We start from the raw sequence: 23,322 nt of genomic DNA on the forward strand, positions 1-23,322 counted from the left end.
GTTCAAAATCCATTTCCCATTTTATTTTTAAACAGTGGCGACTTTGGAGAAATCACTGGGGAAATATGAAGATTGATCCTACTGATGGGACTCAACACTTTGGCAACCCATATTTTGTGTCTCCAGGTCACTACTGTGATGCCAACCTGGCAGGAATCTTCCCTGGCTAGTGGGTGTCATCAGTTTAGGTCCAGATAAATCCGTCCTGCTGACCTCCTTGCAGGTGCCACCAGTCCCATAGGGAGCATGGATAGCTGGCAGTAAACGATGGGAAGCTTGCAGTGGTGCTCAGCGCGCTGCAACAAAACAGAAATCTTCGTTTTCCAGGGCTGTCTATCCAAATCAACATGACATTACAAATACTGTCTTGCAGGTGGTTAAAAAATACCCATGAAATCTCAGAGTGGCTCCAAGTCACAGCTTTGGCGAGTGTCGGAGTGCTCAGAGCTTTGCTTTTCTTTCTGCCCTATCTCTTTAAACAAATACTCATTTGCCAAGCACCCAGAGTGTGATGAGCTTTTTGAATTCACTGAGACAAGCAGCCACCATCGCTATAATTCAAAGGACAGCTTTTTAAAAAGGCTTGGTTATTCTCTGTGTGGTAATGAAGTGCACTGCTATATAAATGAAGAAAAGGGCGAGCAGCTTTTATGCCTCAGGACACTATCTGCTCCCTGCAGGGGTCAGCAAGACTATTTGCTCTGTCACGGAGAGCACAGCAGTAATAGCAAGAGATTTTCTGCCTTATATTTATTTTCCACTGAAGTGTTAAGCACTAAACTCTGCAAGAAGCAAGATATTAGCCCTGATGGACCGGTGGTTTGCTAAGGTGGCATATTCTGCATTCCTATGTACACTCTTTAATTGGATTAGCTTGTGGTTTGACTGTAACATGAAAGTGGGTTATCTTGTCTGTGCTTTATGGGGACCTGGAAAGCTTTTTGTGAGTCATAGATTCAGCCTCATCATGGCTGTTCCAAGGTAGTCATCTGACAATTATCCGACTCATTATATTTTCAGTTGTCAAAAGTGAAAGCAAAGCCAACAGAGCAAGAGGAGAGCTCTTTGCAGCTTTAGTCTGTGTGTGGATACCACCTGGATCTCTGAGGAATTCAGGAGGTCATTAAGTATGAACTGAAAAGACCAAAGGGTTGGATGTTAATACTTTGCCTAGGTTTTGTACAGCAAAAACTGCATAAAGCAAAGTATCTCAGAAAATATAGCTTGTACCAGAGCTGTCGTGTAGTCCTGCCAAAGGGAGCCTTTCCCATTCTTGCTCAGACTCATGTGTGGTAAAAGTTGTCCATTCCTGACTTGAGAGAGTACCAAATTACTAGTTACACGAAGATTAAGGCCATAGCTTTACCTTGCTGTTTATCATACCTTGTTTGATGATCATACAGGCATTTAAGTCCAGCAGGGATGAGCACGAATGTCAGCAAATAAACAAATCACTAGAGTAGAAGAAGCCCAGTGACTGCAATTTTGTAATTGCTGTACCAGAAATGATGGCAGGTAGCTGATGTTTTGGTTTCTCAGTATTATTAAATCTCATTGAGTTGTGGATTAACCATTGCCTTTGGTAGAGAGGCTCCCAGATCTGGTTCTGCAGGGGAGAGTTTGGTTCTGGAGGCAATACAGCAGCGTTCGTGTGTTGGTGTGCCATATGGATGTCTTATTCCTGGTCAGTATTTCTTAAGGGATTTTTGAATTGACAGTCAACAGTGCCACCAAACTCTTTTATTTTTATTTTTCCTCCTTTATTATTCTTGATAGAGATTCTTACAGCTTCATTTATAAATGCTTTAAGTCTGTTTTTGCTTTATCCAGATAATTCTGCCATCCCCCATTAGTCTAGATAAGAGTTGACAGTACACCTTACAGAAACGCTGTGTTGATTATTTGAATCCAAACACCATGTTCATTTTTTAATGTCTACAATACATATGTTTCCACTTAAATAACTTTATAAACGGGAACACAGGAAATCAGGGTGTTTCTTTGCTGATCTCCAAACCTTTAAGAGCATCATTTTGTTTTTGACAAGTATGGTCAGGAATAATTATGCACCCAGAAAACAAGTACGTGCAATCTTTCGTCCTTGATCACTGTTGTGCCCTCTGCTGTTTGGTTCTCTGTCAGCCCCGTGGTAGCCACATTTCAATACCCACAGTTGTGTAAATGTGGCCTGATCAAACCACCCACAATTGTTTAAATAGCAATCGTTTTATTCTCATATTGCCAGAATAGGGCCCTTGCCTTTTACAACCCTGCTGAACAACAGGTGTAATGTGAGATAAAGGGGAGAATTTGCAACAGTTTAAGGCAATGGGACACATCATTCTTGCTTGAAGTTGGCAGAGCCAGGAACTGGTAGTGATTAAACATTCAGAAACTTGGAAATAATAGGCAGCAATAACATTAACGGACCTTTTGGCACCTCTGATGTATTTGGCTCCTCTGTCTTATGCTGGCAGAAAACCATTCCAGTGCCACCGGTAATTCAATCACTGAGCTGTGATTTACCCCTTCACAGAAAGCAGCTGGATATTCTGAGAAGTGGATGTCCTCTTTCTCTGAAAGGGAAAAAGAGGGGATGTAATTAGCTTGGGATTTTCCCAAAAAAGTATTTTGTGATGAGCAGATTTCTTGAAATCTGAGCCTGCTGTTCTGAAATCTTCGTTTCCTGGCTGTCATTTTTGGGGATTTCTAGAAAGAAAGGTAGACTCGTCTCAAACACATCAACTGCAAACCATGGCTCTCAAAAGATTTTTCTCTGGACCATGTGCTCCAAAGCACATATATTTCATATAGCAGCAGTGAATGGTGACTCTTTCACCGTTCTGTGAAATTTAGGAGATGATAGGTCTAAACCTTGCTCCATGCCAAGCACCTCAACGGGCTGTGTGCCCAACAGGCTTCTGTTGAAGCAGCTATTAAAAGCAATTTTTTTCCTGAGCCACGAATGTGTCTCTGCTTTCTCATTAGCATAAGCTCCAGAGACGCCAACTGCACTGGAAAATTTTGTGATCTGCAGAGAATCCATGAGCTCATCGCTTAAACGGAACCCAGCTCGGCTCTGACGAAATGCGAAGGGAGCCCAGCTTCTGAGATACCTCAAACAGGGGAGTCTGCCTGCTGCGAGTAGTGTCAGCCGTATAAACCTTGCCCATCTCTCACAAATGCAATGGAAAGAAGCCCATCGCATCTTGTAACGAGTGCTGAGTTAGAAGACAAAGCTTTAGTGCTGCATGTATGTGTGGTAATGTGTGTGGTAATGTATGTGGTAACGTACCTCAGCTTTCGCGCTGCCATGGGGGTGATGGTACTGGCCACCTTGGCTAGGGGATGTACCTGGAGAGCATTCACTAACTCCTAGAAGCAAAAAATATGGAAAGAGGTGTTTATATAGTCCTTTGGGGACACTTACAGGGCCACCGTGTGCTTCTATGAGGCCAAAGGCCCTACACAGGGGCTGTCGTGTCTGTGTCGTACTCTGACAAATCCCCACCAGCATCAAGAATCCCCCAAAACCGGCACGTAGGCAGTTTGTATTCGTGGAAAAAAATAAATATATATATATATATAAAAGGAGGGGGGGATAAAAAATATAAATAAAAAGCCCCGCGAGGGCTGAGGGACATAATATGAGGGCTGAGGGGGGCGGCGAGCTGCCGGGGGGCGGCGTGCGAGAGCCGGGCGGCTGGAGGGCAGGAGAAGGAGAAGAAGGAGGAGGAAGAAGAAGAGGAGGAAGGAGAAGAGGGGGAAGAAGAAGAAGAGGAGGAGGAAGGAAGAGAAAGAAGAAGAAGAAGAGGAGGAGGAAGGCGGCCTGCCCGCAGCCCCCCGCCGCCACCCCCGGCCCTCGCTTGCCCGGCGCGGCGAGCGGCGGCCGGCGGGGAGGATGCCGGCGGGGCGGGCGGCCGAGGGCTGCCGTTCCCGGCTCGGGCAGCTAGAGAGCAGTGCAGGGAGCCAAACCCCGGCCCCGGAGCTCGCAGCTCCCTTCCTGTCCGCCGGCTGCAGGCGCTGAGAGGAGCCGAGAGGCGGCGGGGCCCCCCCCGGCCGGCTCCCCGCAGCCCTCCTCCTCCTCCTCCTCCTCCTCTTCCTCCTCCTCCTCCTGTCCCTCTCCCCATGGCGGAGACTAAAATAATCTACCACATAGACGAAGAGGAAACCCCTTATCTGGTGAAGCTGCCCGTCCCTCCGGAAAAAGTCACTTTGGCCGATTTTAAAAATGTCCTCAGCAACCGGCCGGTGCACAGCTACAAATTCTTCTTCAAATCCATGGACCAGGATTTCGGGTGAGCGGGCAGCGAGGGGAAGGCCTGTTTGGGGTGTGTGTGGGGGGGGGGGGGGTGTATACGTGTGTCGCATGTCGCGACAGGCGATTTCTACTCCGCCTTTCCTCCCTTTTCTTCCCCCCTTTCGCCGCTGACAGCCGGGGCTTTAAACCCCCGGGGTTGGGGAGGGGGGGGAGAGGGAGCGAGCACCTGCTCGGGAGGGCTCCTCCTCTGCGGGGCTTCAGCTTGGGGCCGGGGGGGTGGGAGCCGAGCCCGGAGTTGTGTTGGGGCTGGCCCGGCTCAGCCCGGCTCGGCTCAGCCCGGCCCGGCCGCCCCATGCCGCGCACTGCGGCGCTAGGCCCCGGGGGGGGGGGCCGCTAACATGGCGGCCCGGCCGGCCCGGTGCTAGGGTCGCCTCCTTCTCCTCCTCCTCCTCATCTTCCTCCTCCTCCTCCTCGCCTTTCCTCAGCCCCACCGAGGTTCTGGCTTCTCCCCGAGAGGTGCCACCCAGCCGGGCCCGGCCCGCGGCCTCCCGGTGAGGAGCTGAGGAGAGGCTTCATGGAGGGACGGAGCCCCCCTAGAAACAGCCCCGACCCCCCGAGACCGGCCTCGGGATGGGGTTTTTTTGGGGGTCCCGGGGTTCCTTCGCCTCGCCATGGTCCCCACACGAGCGTGGGTTTGCGTGCCACCAGGCTTATCTACGGTCGTAAGGAAATAAACCAATAAAGAGGCGTTTGACAGCTTGCCAGACAGTAACTTTCAAAAATGTATTAATCCCTTTGTAGTAAATTGCTTCTCTTTGTACTCACATCTGTCACCGGCAAGACAATTTTTACGTATTTAAACGCCTTGCCAGGAGAAGAGAGCGGGTCCGTGGAATACTAATACGGACCTGACCCTAAAATAACGCTGCCATTGAGGTGCCAGCGTCGCGTTTGGTCAAATCCATCGTCATCCCGAGCGTCCCCTCACACGCCATGTCGACTTCTCCTTATCCGTGAGACCTGGGGCCTTGCCGTTGTGTTTTACCCACGATGGAATGTGGATATTGTTTGTTGACGCGGATTTCTGATGTGGCAATTTGTTAGTATTGGCATGCTGCTGTAGGAATGTTCATGCGTTGACTTGTTGTCGTTGGGGATTGTGAAAACACAGTTGGGGAAACAACCATACAAACTGTTTGTTTTCAAAATAAGGCCTTTGAAAATGTCTATTCATAAATTTTTCTCCTTCACCCTCAAGTGACAGGGACACATACCCTACAGCGGGCTTAGAAATTCTCGCTCCGCGTTTTTGTGGTGCAGCCTCAATAAAGGATGATGGATTTGTTGAGACAGCGTATGCCTTCGTTCCCACTGCTGCAGACACTTGGTACGAGCAAGAACGTAACTGCTGAGGCGTGCTGAATGTGCTGGGGGCATCTCTAAGACTTTTGGGCTGTTCTCGATCTTTGACCAGGTAGCAGAGTTTGTAATGTAAATCCCGCGATGGATTCTCTTAGTCTCAAACCTGAAGGAAAAATGATTTGTCCGTGCCTTGTCGTGGAAATGGAGATGGTGGAAGATAAAGCGCTGCAAATGGGTGATTAGGTTTAGGATGTGTAAATTCTGCTTCTCTAATTTAAACAGAAATCTCGAATATGACTCCACAAACAAGTTTCTGATTGTGAGGAGGGTGACTGTGCTCAGTCCAGATCTGCAGTTGGATGATGTGGAACCGAATGTGGACTGATTGGGTAGCAACCAGAAATTTGTAACCATTAGACTGAGAACAGGCAAGCTCTGGAGAAGACCTCGTAGGATGCTGGCAGGTGAACAAGTAACCATGGGGTAGGTGGAGCTTGGTGGATGCTCTGTAAATTGATGTTGAGCTTGCCTGGTCATATAGATCTCACCTAATTTTTATGTCCATCCTCTCAAAAGTGCTAATGGACAAGCTTTGGGCAAGGGTGCACGGGTAGCAATAACTGCAGGATGGAAGAAATTGGTAACCCAAACCATTTTTTTGCACTGGAAGTTGTATCACTGCTGGCCTTAAAAAAGGGATCACTGGAAGGGATACTGCAGCCTGTGATATATGGGAGGTCTCCCTTGTCATAAAAAGCTGTAAATAGGTATGTCTGGTGAAATCAGAGCTAAAGGGAGTTATGGCTCTGCCTTACCCTTAGTCCTACCTAATAGGAACGTACCTCTGGTGCTGTTTGTGTACCTCACCTGGCATGTTACCTGTGAAATGCCTACATACAAACGTTTATAACTTCCAATTGCGAGCTTTGTGCTGGGCTTCGTGGCTCACCATAGGAGTACAAGCTTCAAAAGAAAATTAGCCTCAGTGCGTGACCTTATATCACTTTAAAATGTTCACTAAGTAAATAAAGCCCTGCTTTTTCTCCCCAGTCATTTATTCTGGCTGTCAGAGCTCCGCGATTTATTTGATTGTTTTCTCTTGCTTTAATCTTCTGATAGAGCCAAGGCCTCCAACTGCTGATGATAGGTGGTCGCCATCTGTTTTATTTTATTATTATTTGTATTTTTTATGAGAGCTGTATTGCATGAGCGGGACTTGCAGAGGTGAAAATTCCAAGCTTGTCTTTTAAACCCTTTTGCTGAAGGCCTCCAAAAATTCAGCACAAACTTCACCAGTGGCTCTCTGGCAGCAGAGGTCCAGGTCTAGGCAGAGTGGGTTGTAAGACTGGGGCCTGTGCGTAAACCTCACTGACTTACAAGCTTCTCCGACTAGCTTTTGGCTTCCAATAAAACTTTTACAGCTGAGCTACGAGCCACAATAAAATGGGATTTCTAATAAAAAAGCTGATGCACTATTTCACAGCGCTGACAGCAGCACAACCACATCGCAGTTCGTTCTCCGTCCACGGCTGTTGGATGCGTTCGGGGTGTTCCTGGCATTTTTTACCTTTCCAGCGTTATAAAGCATCATCTTGTGACAGGTTTGTCTCTAATTCCAATGACAAATGTCCTCTCTGTGCTCAGACTGAAGGTGCGATTGATACCCATGGCTCTTGCGAGGGCATCTTCACAAATATTTCGATTGACTTTCAGTTTATGCCACAATCCAGCTTGGAGAGGGCACGGTGATTTTCCAAACAAATCACACGGACTTCAACACAACCCTGTCTTGTAGGAGGTTTTTTTCTGAGCTGAATTCAGAGGTGAACGTGAATTTGGCTGGAAGTTTTCTGGGCAGGTACAGCGGCCACTGTACGCTGATGGCTTTGTGAAGCGTCTGTGTGCTTGGTGGCACGTCAGAGAATAATTGCAGGAGCCAGAAGAGGTCTTCGTAGACTGAAGCTTTAGGTAGCAATTCTGGACGTGGTATAACTTGAGGAAGAAAAGTGATGATATGAATTGGAACAACCTCATTTCGGCTCAGTGTTCGTCCCTGCGTGCAATTTGTTGGCAAGGACCATCTCCTTCTTCTGGCCTCCTGGCAGCCGGGGCAGTGTTGGCGTGAGGACCTTCTCTGCATGTCCTCTGATGCACACAGCCTCTCTTGCTCCATGCTCTCCACAGGATCATTTTTTAAGCTCACATCTTGCCAGCCTCCGTATTTTGTTTTTCTGGGAGTAGCTCCCTGGAGGGTGGCTCTTGCAAGCTGTCAGTCAGATTTCTGTTCCTGTTTCACTTGTCAAGCAAACTTTTGTTTCTCTGTGACAATTACTGCAGAAAATCAGGGAATTAGAAGAAATCTAATATCAATCCTGGCTGTCTCAGCAAGCATTAGTAATAAATATGGGCTTTTTTTCATAATCTTGTCTACCAACTGACTTCCTTCTCGTTGCAAATAGGTAATTACAGCTGCAGTTGCCACGAACCAGAAGAGAATTGTATATCTAATTTCTACCTTCTGTGCCTGCAAACGTCCTCCAAAGCAGCTTTTTTTTTCCCGGTGTGTTCTGTAAATGGTGTTTAGATGTGGACCAGGGTAACATTTGGGGTTTAAATGCAGCGTTGTGCCCTTCCCTGGTTCCTCGCCTTGCTGCTTGGGGGCTGCTGCTTGGCAGGGAGGCTCAAAAAGCCCAATACGGAGTGAAAAGCACTTCTGGTGTTAGGAAAGAGAATGTTTTCTTGGAGAAGTGGAGCCTCCTTGAGAAGGCAGCAATCGGGAACCGACGCAGCAGTGCTGCACATGTTGTTGTAATTAAGGCCCGGCCTTTCCTGGATCCTGAAATAATGCAATAAATAATGGTGCTCAGAACCAGTGGATGTGTTGAATTGTTTCCAGCCTTGAAGGACAGAGCTGCCTGCCATCGGACGGAGCTGGGGGTGTACCCGGAGCCCTCCCAAGCTGTGCTGTGAGCGTGGAGCCGTTGTGTGCTCGTGTCCCTGCGCTGGGTTCCCGGCCTGCCTTCAGCTCGCCTTCTTGCAACGGGCCGGAGAGGAAAGCTGCAGGAGTGGTGAATTTCCTTCTGCCTTCAGTTACATTTTAATTTGCCACCGTGCCTTGCAGCGTTAATATTTCACTATCAGCAGTGGTAGGAAATAGCTCTAATGTGCAACTTTCACCTCGATTTTCCTGGCAGCGTCCCTTTGCCAGCAAACCATCTTCCCGTGCCATCTCGTTCGATTTCTGCACTGACTCTTGCTGGGCTGGACCTGTCCGTGTTCTGCAAGCCCAGGCTTCCCCGTGGCCTCTGTTTTGTGCAGGAATGATGTCATCTGTAGGATGCAGCCTGCTTAACTCCGCTCCCGCTTGGACTCAACCCATGGAAGTGCTTTGTAGCTCTGTTTTTATTCCCATCGCCGGGAAGTTAAGCTGGGACGTTACAGGACCGGGCTCGCTAACGCGGGAGGATCTGCCAACACTGAAATTGGGAGAAGGGGCTGTTTGTGTTGGGTGGGTATTGACAGGGAGCTGTGTCATCAGCTGCCCTCGTTGCTTGCAGCGACTGATTCTTTCCTCTCCGGGGAGGAGAGCGGGGGTTACTTCCTACCGCTGAAACTGCTGCTTCTAGGGTTACAGCTGCGTGTCCCTGCCGTGATGTATAACGCAATTTGGTTGATTCTTTGATGATTGAAAAATGACAGATAATGAACGCAGCTAAAAATAAGGCTATGGGTTGTGACGCCTGGGCTCTCATGACTGAAACTCTGACAGCTGCATAAACTGTGTAGGATCCAAGTGATTCATAATGAATCCGTGTGACACAGCCCATAATAGACGAGCTTATCTGTCTGCTCGTAAATATTTAGTATTTTCAGAGCTTTTCTTTATTGCGCTGTAAGGCACTGTCATTAACTCGAAAAACACAAGATTCTGAGTGCCTGTTAGCCAGGCGTTCCCAGAAATGTAATTCAGTTTTTTTAGCTCTGAGATTTCATTCTGTGACCCATGCAGGGTGCCACGACTCCGGCGTGAGACTTGAAGGCAGGACAGCTCCATACCAAAGGAGGACGTCTGTTCTGCCACCCTCCTGGGTGAGGTTCAAGCCCTCATTCTTTCCGTTGTGCGGGCTGATACTCTGTTCGTGATACTTCTTCAGGGAGTACTTTGAGGAGTGGCTTTTTAGGCATTCCTTTGGTATCAGCAAAAGAACTTCCTTTTAAACTGTGCTTTTAGGTGCAGCTGTTTCTTGCACAGAAATTGCTTTTCTTGGGACTCAGTTGAAAATTCGGTGCATTGCAAATTAGCAGGCACTTGTGATTTGAAGCAGGAGGAATCTGGCTCAGGTTTGGAATTAAAATCTCTGTTTTTACCCTTACGCTTAAAGGAGTCCAAGCTGAGAAGCAGGAGTCCTGATGGAGATGTGTCTGGTTATGGAGATCCAGAGCAGCTTAATCACTGGGAAGGCTTTTAGAGACAAGGAATTAAAAATCCCACCCCTCTCAGCATATTTTTTGTGGGGAGAAGTGAGGTAAGAGTTGCCTATTTATAGATGAGGCTTACAGTGCTCAGAGTGCTGTTTGGACACGGGATGTGCATCACCTAGAAAACAGAGAGTTGCCTGACATGGCACATTCACAGAACTCTGCTCTCGTGGAATTTAGGAAAGCAGCAGTAAAAATCCCACAAACAAAAGAACATTGGACAAAAATGTGGAAGCTGCATTTCTGCCTGGTCTCCATCCATCAGATGCTGCAGCAGTTGTAGGCTCCACGCTAGCAAACCCCAACCCTTGGGGCTGTTTGTTTGTGCTCCTTCAGGGGCAGGGCAGCACTCGGGGCAAAAGTGGCTTGCAGGTAGGACTCTGCCTTTTGGATGGACTCTGCCTTGCTATATAGGAGTCAGGGTGTAGGTTTTGTGGATTTTTTTTTGACAGGTATTGCAGCAGAGAGTTTAAAGAGGTATTTTTGCTGGTGTTTTTACGGAGATCCTCTCAAGACTAAAGAGCAGCACGAGCAGATGCCCGCCTCCGTAGAGGTGACAGGATGGTATTGTAGGTTGGTTACAGGTAGGAGATCATCCTTAAAACAGAAGAAAACGAAGGCAAGTGCTTCACATTTGCATTAATAAATACAGAGCTGGTGGCCTAATGTGCAGCGGGGGCAATGGCTAAAAATAGAGGGTTAGGAGAAGGATTCTGGCAGCTCGGTGGCAGAGGGCTTGCTACCTACAGGGTGAGCATGTGGCCAAGAGCTGGACAAGGGATGTCAAGGCAAATGAGATGATCCAAGCTTTGGAAGCAGTTCCACAAAGGGAGAACCAACAAAGCCGGGCTCCCTGAAGATCTGTCCTTTCAGCACTAACCCTCTGAGCCTCCCCCATCCCTTATCTCATGGCTTTGTCAGCTCCTAGATGTTCGGAGGCATCTGAGGTGCAGTTAGCCTGAAAAAAAGGCAGCAGTTTACTGGGACACGAGGTTAAAAAGGATCGGGGCTTCCACTGTCACGTAACGTGCCATACACGGGTCTGCAAATGCCCATGGCATATTTACTGAAAATATCTTTTGGATGGTGAGTGTGTTTGAACAGATGGAGCAACAAATGGGATCCTTTGAAAGAGGTTTTTTTTTTTTTTTCCACTGTGCCCTTTTTGGCCACGTTTGCTGGTCTGTAGGCTAGGAGGGAAGGATTGCATAATAGGCAGAGTTGCCTTAAGGTCACGCTCGGACAGCTGCTCCGTGTGATGGAAAGGGGCACGGCTGACCCGGAGCTGAACGCAAGGCACGTTAGGGCCCGGGGCCCAGCTTTGGGACCTCCTCTCCTGCTGCTGCTTTCGTGCCGAGGCTGTGTGGCGAGGTAGGTGGCAGCTCTGCCTGGCACTGAGCCTGCTGGAGTCACCAAACCTTAGCGTGTCGCTGAATCTTCACCAGTTTCCTGAATTATTCTGTCCCGCGAGCAATGCTGGCGTGAACGAGAAGCTTGCAATGAGTGCAGCGGGAGGAGAACAAACCTTTTTGATGAAGGTTTTCCCCCCAAAAAAAATAAACAGGTGGAGAGGTTTTATTCAGAAGATGCTGGGATTTTTCAGGAGCTGCAGAAAGCTGCAGAGCACTGCTACTGGGGGAAGAAAATGGGTAGCACTGACCTGAAATTGGGAAATAGAAAAAGGATTGCACCGAGCCACAGCTGTAGGCTTGGGCTCAGCAGAGTGCTGGGAGGTGCCGAAGGGCAGCCCTGAACCGGGGCCTGCGCTCGCCGCTTGCCTGATGAGAACAGGCTTCATTCTCCGAGCTTTTCCCCTTTTTTTCTCTCTGCTGAAATTTATCGAGCTTTTTGTTCACAAAGAGGCCGTGCTTCTTGCTGCGTGTATTTCTGCAGCAGCCGGTGCTGCGGTGCTGCCCTGTTTGCTGCCATCAGAAAGCATTATTGGAGTGCAAATAACAGAAAGACATCCAGGGACAGCAGGCTCACAGCCCCCAAAGCCCCGGCGTTGTAACCACGCTCGGTTACCTCACACGCATTTTGCCAGGCTGATTCTGATAGCTGGCTACAGTACAAGTCGCTGCTTATTTTCAAGTCCCTACTGTAATGTAATCTAAATACTTAAAACAACCACTTTTTCTGCTGGAACCTGAGGACTGCTCTGCTCCGAGGGTGGAGCATGTTCTATTTATTAAAAGCTAACGCTGTGAAAACACGCTAAAGGGATACATCAGGTTTGGTCTGCTTCCTGTGGCTGGTGATCTGCAGTGGGACAAGTTAGAAAAACAAGTTTGCTACTGTTCATTTAATGAACCCCTCCCCATACTGTGTGCACAGTTGTTTTTTTTTTCCCTTTTTTTTTCTTCCAGTGCTCAGGCTTCAGCATACAGCCAGCCTGCCCGGCTGCTGGGAGCATTAACCATCTCGATAGGATGCAAGTTCAGCAACGTATCTACGATCTTGCAATGAAAATTGGTCTGCAAAGTGGCTTGAATTAATGGGATTTGCTAATAATAATGTTTTTTGAAAGATTATCACTGTTCTAGGCTGGCACAGGAGAGTGAGCAGGCAGCTAGGCACCAGGAGGAGATCCACATCCAGCTCTTAGGAATCAACCATAAATACCAACGAAATAGATGAAAATTTAGAATTAAGGAATTAATTTACACGCAGCATTAAAACCTGTAAAGATTTCCATGGCAGAGTTAAGCTGAGTCCAGCAGGCTCCTTCCCCTTGAATTCTGCCTGCCTTCAAGCACATGTCTGGCGTTTCGGAAAATAGCCTCGTGCCTGCTTGCATGTGAGATGGCGCTTGAAGTGCAGGCTGAGAGGTGTTGCCGTGCCTCTGTGCAACCTGGGCAATTATCCTTCTGATTAGTACCTCCAGAGGATCAGTCCGGAGCCCCAACCATTGATTTCAACTCTTGTGCTGGGTGGGACGGTTGTCCAGGGGGTGTTTGTGAACCATGGGTTGTGATTTTTCCATGCATGGCCTCACTGCTAGAATTCTCCCTTAGCAATCACAATGGTTGTTTCAATTTAGAAGTCCTGATAATTAAAATTACTTCCTTTCCCTTTATTTTCCACAGTGGTTGGGGCATTTGGCTCATTAGCCACGTTGTTGTTGTGCTTGATATGATCAACAATAGATTTTCAACCTTAATCTCAATTTAAATTCTTCCAAATGATGATTTTTTTTTTACCCCTTAAGTTCTGGCTAATTCTCACATTCTCTCTGTTTTACTGTAATTCTTTCATTGCAAATAAACATGGAGAAAGAGTATCCATCAGGAGTACCCATTCTGCTGATATTTGCCTTGAGAACATGCTGGAGCTCAGGTAACTCCCAGCATTTTGCAGTCTCCCCATTGCACTGCCTTTAATGCTACTTGGTGCAATTTTAACCTGTGTGGGACGATTATTTTTGATTTCAGCAATGAGCTGTGTTACAACCTGGTCACCTGTCTTTGAAACAAGGAAGGTTGAAGCTTGTATTCCAAAGGAAGCATCTCTTTTTGTGGGAAATGACTTTTCTCAGTTTGCGACACGGCAAGCTTTTTTGGTCTAAATTTACTTAAAACTTGTGCAGCACAGAGGTGGGTGCTTCCTCTCTGTGTTTGTGCTAAGCTGCAAAGGACCAGCTTTATCCTTGAGACCCTGAGCAGCATAAGAGGTGTTGGTGTCCAGTCCTGTAGAAAAGCAATTCAGATCAAATATCTTAAAGCCATTAAGCCCTGAGCCCCTTTCCTAGCAGGCTCCTACCCTTAACGTGCCCCACGTCACTGGAAGAGAACCCAAAATGACGGTGCTGGCTCGCCCGATGCAGCCCTGCACACAGGTTATTCTGCTGAGATTTCTGGGGTCTATTTGGGAAGAAAGTCAGAGAGGAAGCTACGTGGCGAGTATGAAACTTCCTGAGTGAAGTCAGGATCTAGAAGAGCTTCATCCCCATTTTCTGTCTTAGTGGGAGAGTGGAGATGGCTCGACCGAGATTTGAGTGAGTTGAGCACCTCTTTTGCTCGTGCTGGAGGTAAAGCCAGCTTTGTTCTTTCTGCAGCAGGTGATCCTGAGGCCAGCGAGTAAGCTTGGAGGGATTCTTTTGCTTTGACATCTGTCCAAAGCAGAGCAACGCTGAGCACCACGCGCTGAAACACCCAAGGAGAACCTGAGAAGGCACAAACAGCGATAGCGTCCTTTCAGCAGCTGATGGCTGCAGATAGACTTAATTTGCCCGTTGTTCCTTGAAATCTAGCTTTGCCCTGCTCCTGCCAGGGCTCAGCCTGTTGTATGCGGAGCGTGTGGGGCTGTTCCCATCCTTTGTGTGAATGTTTTGGGTGGCTTGGCTGTGCTGAATAACGGAGGTGAGGTGAATGGCCTCTGGTGAAACAGGACATGGCACAGAGTTGAAACACGTTAATATTGCTTGGTCCTATAATATTATTTTTTTTAAGCTTTCTTATGCCTCACAGTTTCTTTTTTTGCATTTTTTTTGCTTTTTTTCCCCTGTGGTTTCCTAAAGCTGAAGTCTGTAAGCTCCTATATTGTACCCAGCAGAGATCTTTCCTCATGCAGTTCATTGGACAGTTACAATATCCAGGGTCCCATCTTTTCTTTGGCTACGTTATTTATGAAGAAAACAGCCTCACCTTTTGCTAAATGCCTGCTTTATGTGCTCTAATTGTGATATTACAGGATACCACTGGGGTAAGTAATTAAGATAGCCTGGTGAGAAGGGATTCGTCTGTAAGTGAATCCTCTGCTCTGGTAGTCTTGAGTAAATGTCAGAGCACTGCGGCCCTTGGTAGGCAGCGTTTTGAAATCCCTCTCCGTGTAGCTAATGAGAAAAACATATTTAGATTTGGTTTAAGCACAGCCGTTTGTGAAGCATTTTGCAAGGTTGCAGTCTGTGTGACCCCAGTTCCAAAGAAGTGTTTTCGGAGCAGATACACTGAGTAGGTGGATGAGGAAAATGAAAAGGGGGAGGAAAGTTTTCTTGACAATCTCTAATATCAGTTTTACTGTTTGCTTAATCTCTGTTTGCTTTTATTCACTTGGCTGGGGTGCTGAATCTGGGCAGATGATTCAACTTGTCTGTTTTTCCTGTCCCAGCAGAGCGTGTTGTTTTTTTCATAACCATTCAGGGTAGGTCTGGCTGCTTCCCGGGAAGTCAGAGGAGAAGCAGTCCCCAGCAGCTCACCATTAATGTTCAGAAATGCAGTCTTGCTTGCTTATTCGAGAGTTTCAGGCCAGCTTCTGTGCCTCCTTTTCCTTTTGTTCACAGGTTTAGCAGCGAATGCAGGCAGTGGTGCTTTCAAATTCGTCTGCGCTGTTTGTTCAGCTCACAAAGCTATTAGAGCAATCAGAAGCCGAATGGTAATTGAATCAAAATACCTGCTGAAGAGCGTGATAATAAAATATTTGGAGGTGTAAAAATGTCCCTTCCCAGTAGAACAACGCTCAGCCTCATCTTCACTTCTCAAACCGTATCTGGGCCTTTTTCAGTGACCCTGTTAAAAAAACAGAGCTGAGGAAGCCTGCTTTTAAAGCATGCCGTGGCGGAGTGCTTGTAAACCCAAAGCTTTACCTCTGCGTGTTACCTTAACCATGTTAAAGACAAATTCCTGGGAGGGATTCTCAAGGAAGGAGCATCTGGTGGTAGTAACATGTTTTTTTTTTTTTTTTTTTCCTCTCTGAGTTCATGGCAGCTCCCACTGTTTTCTGGCCCCCTTTTACTTTGAGAGTACACGAGCACAAAAATGCCTCTCCTTACACACCCTCCAAAAATTGGCAGATGGAGGAACCTCCTGGAGAAAAACACGAAGAGGCCGAGTCTGCTCTCCAGAAAATTGGTGAATTCAACGGCTGCATCCGGGTAGCTCCCGAGAAGACCCTTTTAGATATTAATTTTTTCTTGTTCTATGATAATAACCTCAAGGTGGGAGTTACCCCTGGGGCTGAAACTCTCTCTGAGCTGAAAAATGCTGAATGAGCCTCAGGAATATCGTTGTGAGGTGGAGTCAGGGGGGTATGGTGTGGGCATGCAGGTCGCTGGTCTTCCTCTGTCCTTCAACTCTGCTCAGTTTTTGAGCCAAGAGAAGATTTTAAGCATGCATGCGATGTACAGGCTTCAATATATATAGGTATATATGTAGGGGCTGTGCTTTTCCCATCTGGTTACTGCTTGCTTTTTAGAGAAGGGAAAGAAAAAATCCAAATGTCTGGCTTGGCCTGCCGCTAGAATGGCATTTTCTAGATTAATTAAGCGCTAGCTCATGGTTTAATGAGCACGTTGGGCAAGGGGAGGATGTGCCCCGGTGATTTTGCTGATGCTGCTCTAGGGTCCCAGGGCTCAGCACCGAGTACTGGAGGCTCGTCCTCCAATTTCTGCTGGGACTGTAATCAGCTGAGACAAGCTGCTGAGCAAATACAGAGGAATTTACAGCGCTGGAGGAAGGAATGACCTAAATATTTGCCCGTGGTGGCGTTGTGGCTTATCTCCACGTTCAATGGAAGTCACTGGGATGGGGTTTGCTTGAGGGAATAATGACGGCTTTCGGTTGTTCCTGCGGCCTTGGTGAGACGAAGCATTGTGCAAAGCTTTGGGGAGGAAATTCCACTAGGGTTTCAATGTGCCACCGAGGCCGGGGAGGGAGGGAGGCAGCACTTCAGCTGCTGGGGCGAAACACCTGAGGGAAGAGGAGAACCCCTTCCCCTTCAGCCTTGCTACGTGTCGGATTTCCTTTGCCCCTTCCAGTGGACAAATCAGTTTTAATTCAGCTCTGTCCCGGTGCATCCATGCTGATTTTGTCTGGGAGGAGTTGTGTGCACACACATCTTTCTGTGCAGGCTTGGCGAGCTCACGGCGTTGTCTCCCTTCATGCCTGCCTCTCTGTGTCTCCTGGGATTTACAGTGTAATCTCTCTGTCCTACACTATATGTTTATTTGATGAGGTTAATGCGTTTCGGCACCAATTTAGAGATGGAAAATTTTGCTTGAGAGGTGAGAAGAGTCCAGCTGTCACCTCGTCTTGTTGTCTGTTGCAAAAATGTGCTCTGTCTCTGCTGTCCTGAGGGCACGCCGCCTGATCTGTGGCACACACGGGGTGCTGCAGCTGGAGCTGGCCTCCAGGAGGAGGTAATATTGGGGATGTCACTGAACTTTGGGTTTAACCAAATAGCTGAGGTTGGAATCGGGGTAAATGCTTCCTGCTTGGGAGCTGTTAATATCTTTGCATGGAAATTAAGGGAAAAAAAAGGATGCTGGACTAGAAAAGTGTCACTGGCCTGCTTGGGGTAGACATAGACCTAGGTCTGAGCATGTCCCACTGCAGTGAATCAGGTCAGAGGGAAAGTTTTGCAGAGCTGCTCTGCGGCTGCCATTAAATCCACTTCCTTGCTGACTGCTGGGGAGTATCATTAAGAAAATGCTCGAAGGGAAAGCTCCTTTCCCAAGCTGGTCTAGGGAATTAAGGGGTAAGTAGACGTCTGGGATCCATGAGATCTTCATGAGGCCATTCCCTCTTGTCCTCATGGTCTTGCTGATACAATTCTGTGATCCCAAAGAGTGCAATTTTGGGTCTTCCTGCAGAAGTCTGCACCTTGGCTTCCTGCAAGGGGGATTTTCTGAGGATTTTTCTGGGTGTTTGTGTTTGCTGTTTGGTGTGAGTGGCCTACGAAGACCCGGGGTAACTCGTCATTGTGCGCATCGCCTCGTGATTACCTAGGATAACAAAATTTGGCTACAGCTAATCTTACACGGAGAGGCAATTAGCAAATGCACAGTGCAGCTAATCTAATCAAACCTCTTTCATGTGCGCACGGGGGGGAGAAGTGACATTTCTTTCCCCTTCCTCTCCCACTTTGCTTTTTCTCTTCCTGATTGCCAGTTCTGGCATCCAAGCTACGTCTGCTTGGTTGCTGATTATGTTTTGTTTGAACTCGAGGGAATGTTCTTCCCAACGAAGGCAGAGGTTGCTGTTAGATACCTTGCTGCAATGACAGCGTTCCCCCACGACAGCAAAATAAAGTCAGCATCCATCCTAACAAGTGTCCGAGGGCAGTCCTCACCCACAGAACTACAAATTAGCATGGTGTGACCATAAGGAGGTGCCTAAGATATGACATTAATTATTGGGATGCCTGCAAAGGGGCGCTAATGATCACTAATCAGTTGCCAGGTTGATTAGAAACAGAAAATGGAAATGGTGCTGGTAACCACGTCGATCAGAACTTGCTTACAACGAAACCTCGCGGCTGTACGGAAAGCTCGGTGGCACCAAGAAAAATATTTTGATTCCACGTGTCCCTTGAAATATTTCCTGTTCATTTCAGTAGCAATTATCCAGATGATTAGGAAAGGAGGAGACAAAGAAGACGTGCTGCTCCTGCACAGAGCAGGCGGTGTTGGGACAAACTGTGCCAATCTCCGGGTGTCAGTCAGGGGCTCGAGCTGCTCGTAGCAGAGAGCCCCAACTTTTCTGCCTGCTGAGGACCTAGGAGCTGTGCAGCCCTGTAACTAAATCTTAATTTCCATAAATCCGTGTGCTGCGGGGCTCCATGCACTGTTCTGGAGAGCTGCTAGGTTTGCATAATGCCACTTTTTTAGGATATCTCAGATTTTGGAAGAAGCATCCTCTAGAAGTCATTCAGCAATATATATATTTATTTATATATATACGTATATTTATCCTGCCTCTGCAGTGCTGAGTTCTGAGGTGTAGAAGTAGGTGCATTTGGGAAATCCTCAGCGAGTGAGTGCACAAATCCTGTCGTTGGCTGCTGACTGTCTTACTGTGGGGAACTGAGACAACAGCTTGTGTGTAACAGCTTCTAAAACCAAACATTCATTGCAAAACGTTGGAAAGGAACAGGCAGATCTGAAAATGGTCTCAAAGTAAGAGTTTTGTTATTTAAATCCCGCTTGAAACCTGTGGTCTTGAAAATGACTTCTTCTCTTTGCCGTGTGAGGAAAAGAACGGCCACACGGTTAAGGCATTGGTTTGGGATTTGAGGTCCCATTTCCATTTTTATCTCTTCCAGCTACTCTGAATGTGACCTTGAGTAAGTGATCTAGCCCCTGATATTACAACCAGTTAAACTTGTGCCCGGCTTAATTTATGTACATGAGTTGTGCCTTTGGAGGAGACTGTAGGCATGGTGAAATTACATGCCTAGGAATCTCGTAAACACCAGGTTTTATCTTTTGGGTTTCAGTTCCCATTCGCGAGAGCTTCTGAATCGCGGTGAACTCCGGCTTGCTGCGAAGTAACAAACCCCAGGAGCGTGCACGTGGGGAAGCACAGCGGGGCAAACCCCAATATCTGATCCGATTTCTTCCCTTCTGCTCTGCTGAGAGGCAGAGCCTCTTTCTCCCATCCCCGCCCATGGCTTTCTGGCAGGCGTTGCAACAGCAGCTCTTCCCCAGGATCTTCTTTGGGGATCGTTCCACTTCTACCTGGGCACTAATCCCACTGAATGTACCGCTGCGATGGAATTCCTAACATTATATAAACAGAAATAATCTGCCAATGCAGAAAGAATGGAGCTACTGAAAGAGTGGGTTTGCGAGGCTTTTGGGGGCTGCCCTTTAAATGTTTATTTCTACTTTTGTAGCTCATGGCCTGTTTCAGCTCTAGACCCAAAGTGAAGATCGTGGAGGTCGTTTCCAACCTTAACAATTCTCTGAAAAACCTGAAGAAATGAGCAGGAAGTGGAACAAAACGAAACGATGGCAGCACGCGGGGGTCGCAGAGAACACCAGTACCAACCAGTTTCTAACCGGGGGTGCGAAGCTGGTGGAGCCGAGGGAGAGGCTGGATTTCTGATGTCACGGGGACGAGTTGTCATTGCAGGTTGTTGGGCAAGTGCAGCGCTTGCAGACGTGCTCGACGAGTTCCTTGTTTCAGCCTATGCAAAAATCCTCGCTGGCTTTAGTGGGACTAGAAACTAATCCCGAAATGGGACAGAACGTGCCTGCCGCAGAGCGTGGAGTATTTGGAATAAAGGTAAACCAAATAATGGCCTGAAAGCTTGTGTAAGTGCCTAGCTGGAGCATTGTTAAGGGCTCTCGGGTATATTATTTGTTTCCCGGTATCTCTTGATCAACTTGGAGTCAACAGAGTAGTTTCCAGAGCAGAGTGAATTTATTTGTTGTCCTCGGTGCTCGTCCAAGTCTGGAGCTTGTGAGAATGATCCGCAGGGTGAATGGAAGTCCTGGTCCTCGTGTGATACCAGATAAATGCATCCAAAGCGGAGCAATCAAACAGTTAATGCTAAAAAGCCTGCCTCTTCTGTCTTTCAAACCGTCCCAGCAGGGGTTGCATTTCATGGTTGACATTAGCCATGCTGCTGCAGCGCCTGCTTCTTTCACATCCCGCTCTTCATCCCCCCTCCCTCCATACGTTGTGGGTTTTTTTTTTTCATACATCTCTTGTTCAATGCGGTTAATAAGCAAATTTGTCATCTGCTTATTTTTGTCTTTGCTAACGCTCCCCCCCCCGCCATTCAGCCCAAATTATCAGTAAGCCAGCGAATTGAAGATAATGCTGCTGCGAATTATCCTTTGCTGCGGGGCAGCTTTGCATTTTTAGTGCCAGGCTGACTTTGGTTTGTGCGACTCAAAGCAGGCGGTGCAGGAGGAACCGGGATTTTCCTCGAGGCAGGAGGGGCTCCTGGGTTCTGCGGGGTAGGGACTGGGAATTAGGAGACATCTCCTCGATGGGAACAGCTTTTTTGGGAACACCTTTGGCTGGTTTGGCTTCTCCTTGTCCGGCGAGTTGCCGCAGGAATTGCACTTGGCTCTTTGTGCTTGAAAAAAGGCAGCAAGACCTGCCCCAGGTGGGCAGCACGTCTCATGGGGCACGATGTCAGCTCCTAGCAGGAACATTGTCCTTGCTCTGGAGAGCTTCCACTGCAGCTGGTCAAAAAGAAAGGAGCAAGGACGGGCATCACCAGAGGTTGGCACATGGAAGGGATTTTCTCAAGTTCACCAGGAGCTTGTTGGCAGGACTGCGAACGGACATCTCGTCTCCTGGGTACTAGGCTTAAATTTTACCTGCTGCAGAGTTTTCCCAGGTCAGTTTTTTTTTTATATATCCTACTGTACAATGCCAGCTTTCCTTCGAAGAACCCCTTGGTTGCAGGTTCTGCAGCCCGTGCTTCGTGCAGAGGCCTCAGCAGCACGCATGTCTTGCAGCAGGGTTGGTCCATCCCCGCTTTCGGCTCGGCATCGGCCCCTCTGCTGGCAGCCAGGGGGAAAGGGAAGTGTCAGGGAGAACCTGTTCCCTCTGCCTGCTGGTTAATTGGCCCCTATTTACTGGGAGCTTTCTCAGACTGCCGTAATTAGCGTGGTGACACTGATGGGATAGGTGTGAGCATGGAGTGGAGCGGTCAGAGGGAGTAAACACTGCAGGTATTTCACCCGGTGGGTAAAGATTCAGCTCGCTGGAGTAGAAAGATTTTCATAATCGGCTAAATCCTGATGCACTAAACAGAACATCCTCCCCTCGCACACACAAGACATCAAATTGTCAGAAAGGGGAGAAATCCATGAGGGAGGAACACCTCCGCTTTTAAAGCCAAACTCCTGCTTTTTGTCTTTAACTAAAATAAAAGAAGTAATAGGAAATTACAGGGATGGTGCCCAGGTCTGGGGCCACGGCCTGGAATAGACTGGCTCCAAGAACAAATTCATGGCGTAATTACCTAGCCCAGCCTGGCAGACTAATTAAAGGTTGCTTCCAGCGACTGCTTCTGGCTCAATTGTTTGTGACCACCCTGGGTCCATCACTCCCATTCCAATAAGAGGCGTTGCCTCGAATTAAGCAAAATGAGACCTTTTCTTCCTTCTTAACAGTTATCAGAAGCTCGTGGCTCTTGTTGCTCCTTTCTCCTCTTCCCCCGGTGGCTTTTAGGATGCCATGAAGGTGCTGCGACTGTGGGCCACGGCTTTTGGTATCCTCTGAGAGCAAAAGGAGCACGCTGTGCAGAGAGGAAGGGTATTAAGACGTTCCAGCTATACTGGCTTATGTAAAGCTCTGCCCAATTAATTGAATTTTTATTGTATTCAGACGGAATTGCCAGCCTAAAGATATTTATAGGCGCAACGATGAGTTTTGACAAATTACGTGAATGACTCTGCGGTGACTGGCTCCCAGGGCTAATTAAATCTGCCTGCAAAATAAAGCAGAGGCTTTCGGTGGCGTGCTGTTGGAGGACACCGGCTCGGCAGGGGCTGGAGCTGGAGCAGAAAACTGCAGTGCCCAAAGCACCTGGAAGGCCGGGGGGGCTGCCAGTAGGTGCAGGCAGCCCTGGCAAAGCCCCTGGGTCGAGGATTGTTGTGTGGGAACGCAGGACAAGTTTTGGGTCTCAAAATGATGAATCCTTTGTTGGACTGCAGGTAAAGTTCAGGCTAGCGGTGAGCAGAATTTGCATCGGGTGACGAGGCAGAGTTTGATTCATTTGTTCTTGTAGCAAGGTCCTGGGGCTTTCTGGTGACCCTACCTGCATTTTGCTCAGTTTGTGCCAAAAGCAGCAACAAAACCAAGCCTCGCAGCTTACCTGTCCCGGGGTGATCGAGTTGGTTGGCGTTGAGACAAAACTCAACATTTTGTGGAAAACTGCTTCGATTTAGGGATCGTGCTCAGCTGCCGTGGGGGATTTTCGGTGCTTGCGCTGTGAATTTGGGCTCCTCTCCTTGGTTTGAACACCCTGCAGCAGGCAGCCTGTGCCTCTCTGATAGGATTTGGAAGAAGTCTCGTGGTCGTGCTTTGTGGCTGTTGGGCTGTACGGGTGCCTGTCCTCCGGGCTGGACAAATCAACCACTGAAGCCAGAAGGCAACGGAGCGGCCAAATGCGCTTCCCTGGCAGTCTTCTTGGTGATGCTTCTAAAACGAAGACCATAAAGGCAAGAGGGCCTTCTCCTTACGGACTGCGAAGGTGAATTTCCTATGGATGGATATCTCGTGCGTTTTTATGTGTTCTTTTTCTTAGTTCCTGGTGAAATTCCACGCTCATTGCCTCGTCAGAGAGCTGCTGGTGATTTCCTGGCCCTGCAAAGCCCCCGTGGTGGTTGGCAGCCCTGCTCTGCCTCCTCCTGCCTTCTGCGAGCCTTTCATCTCCTGCTTCAGATGAGAGTTTTCCCTGCAGAAGACTTTATCTCATCCTGTATGGTGCCAGGCTAATGAGAGTCTCCTTTCCCTTTCAGAGGGCTTCAAATGCTGCTT

General features: G+C 48.1%; 1 protein-coding gene across 7 annotated transcripts in view; it reads left to right on the forward strand.

Moving 5' to 3' along the window:
* Positions 1-3,707: 3,707 nt before the first annotated feature.
* The window catches only part of DVL1 (dishevelled segment polarity protein 1), an 88,065-nt gene continuing 68,450 nt past the window's right edge, over positions 3,708-23,322 (forward strand). For 6 of the 7 annotated variants that reach the window (XM_068658315.1, XM_068658316.1, XM_068658317.1 and 3 more), the window contains exon 1: positions 3,984-4,298. In XM_068658315.1, the coding sequence (XP_068514416.1) occupies positions 4,129-4,298 (170 nt within the window). In that variant the 5' untranslated portion in view covers positions 3,984-4,128. Of the gene's footprint in view, positions 4,299-23,322 lie in introns of all 7 variants that reach the window. The other variant, XM_068658319.1, reaches the window with a different exon arrangement.

The sequence above is a fragment of the Anas acuta genome, chromosome 22 (genome assembly GCF_963932015.1).
Source record: "Anas acuta chromosome 22, bAnaAcu1.1, whole genome shotgun sequence".
Lineage (NCBI taxonomy): Eukaryota > Metazoa > Chordata > Aves > Anseriformes > Anatidae > Anas > Anas acuta.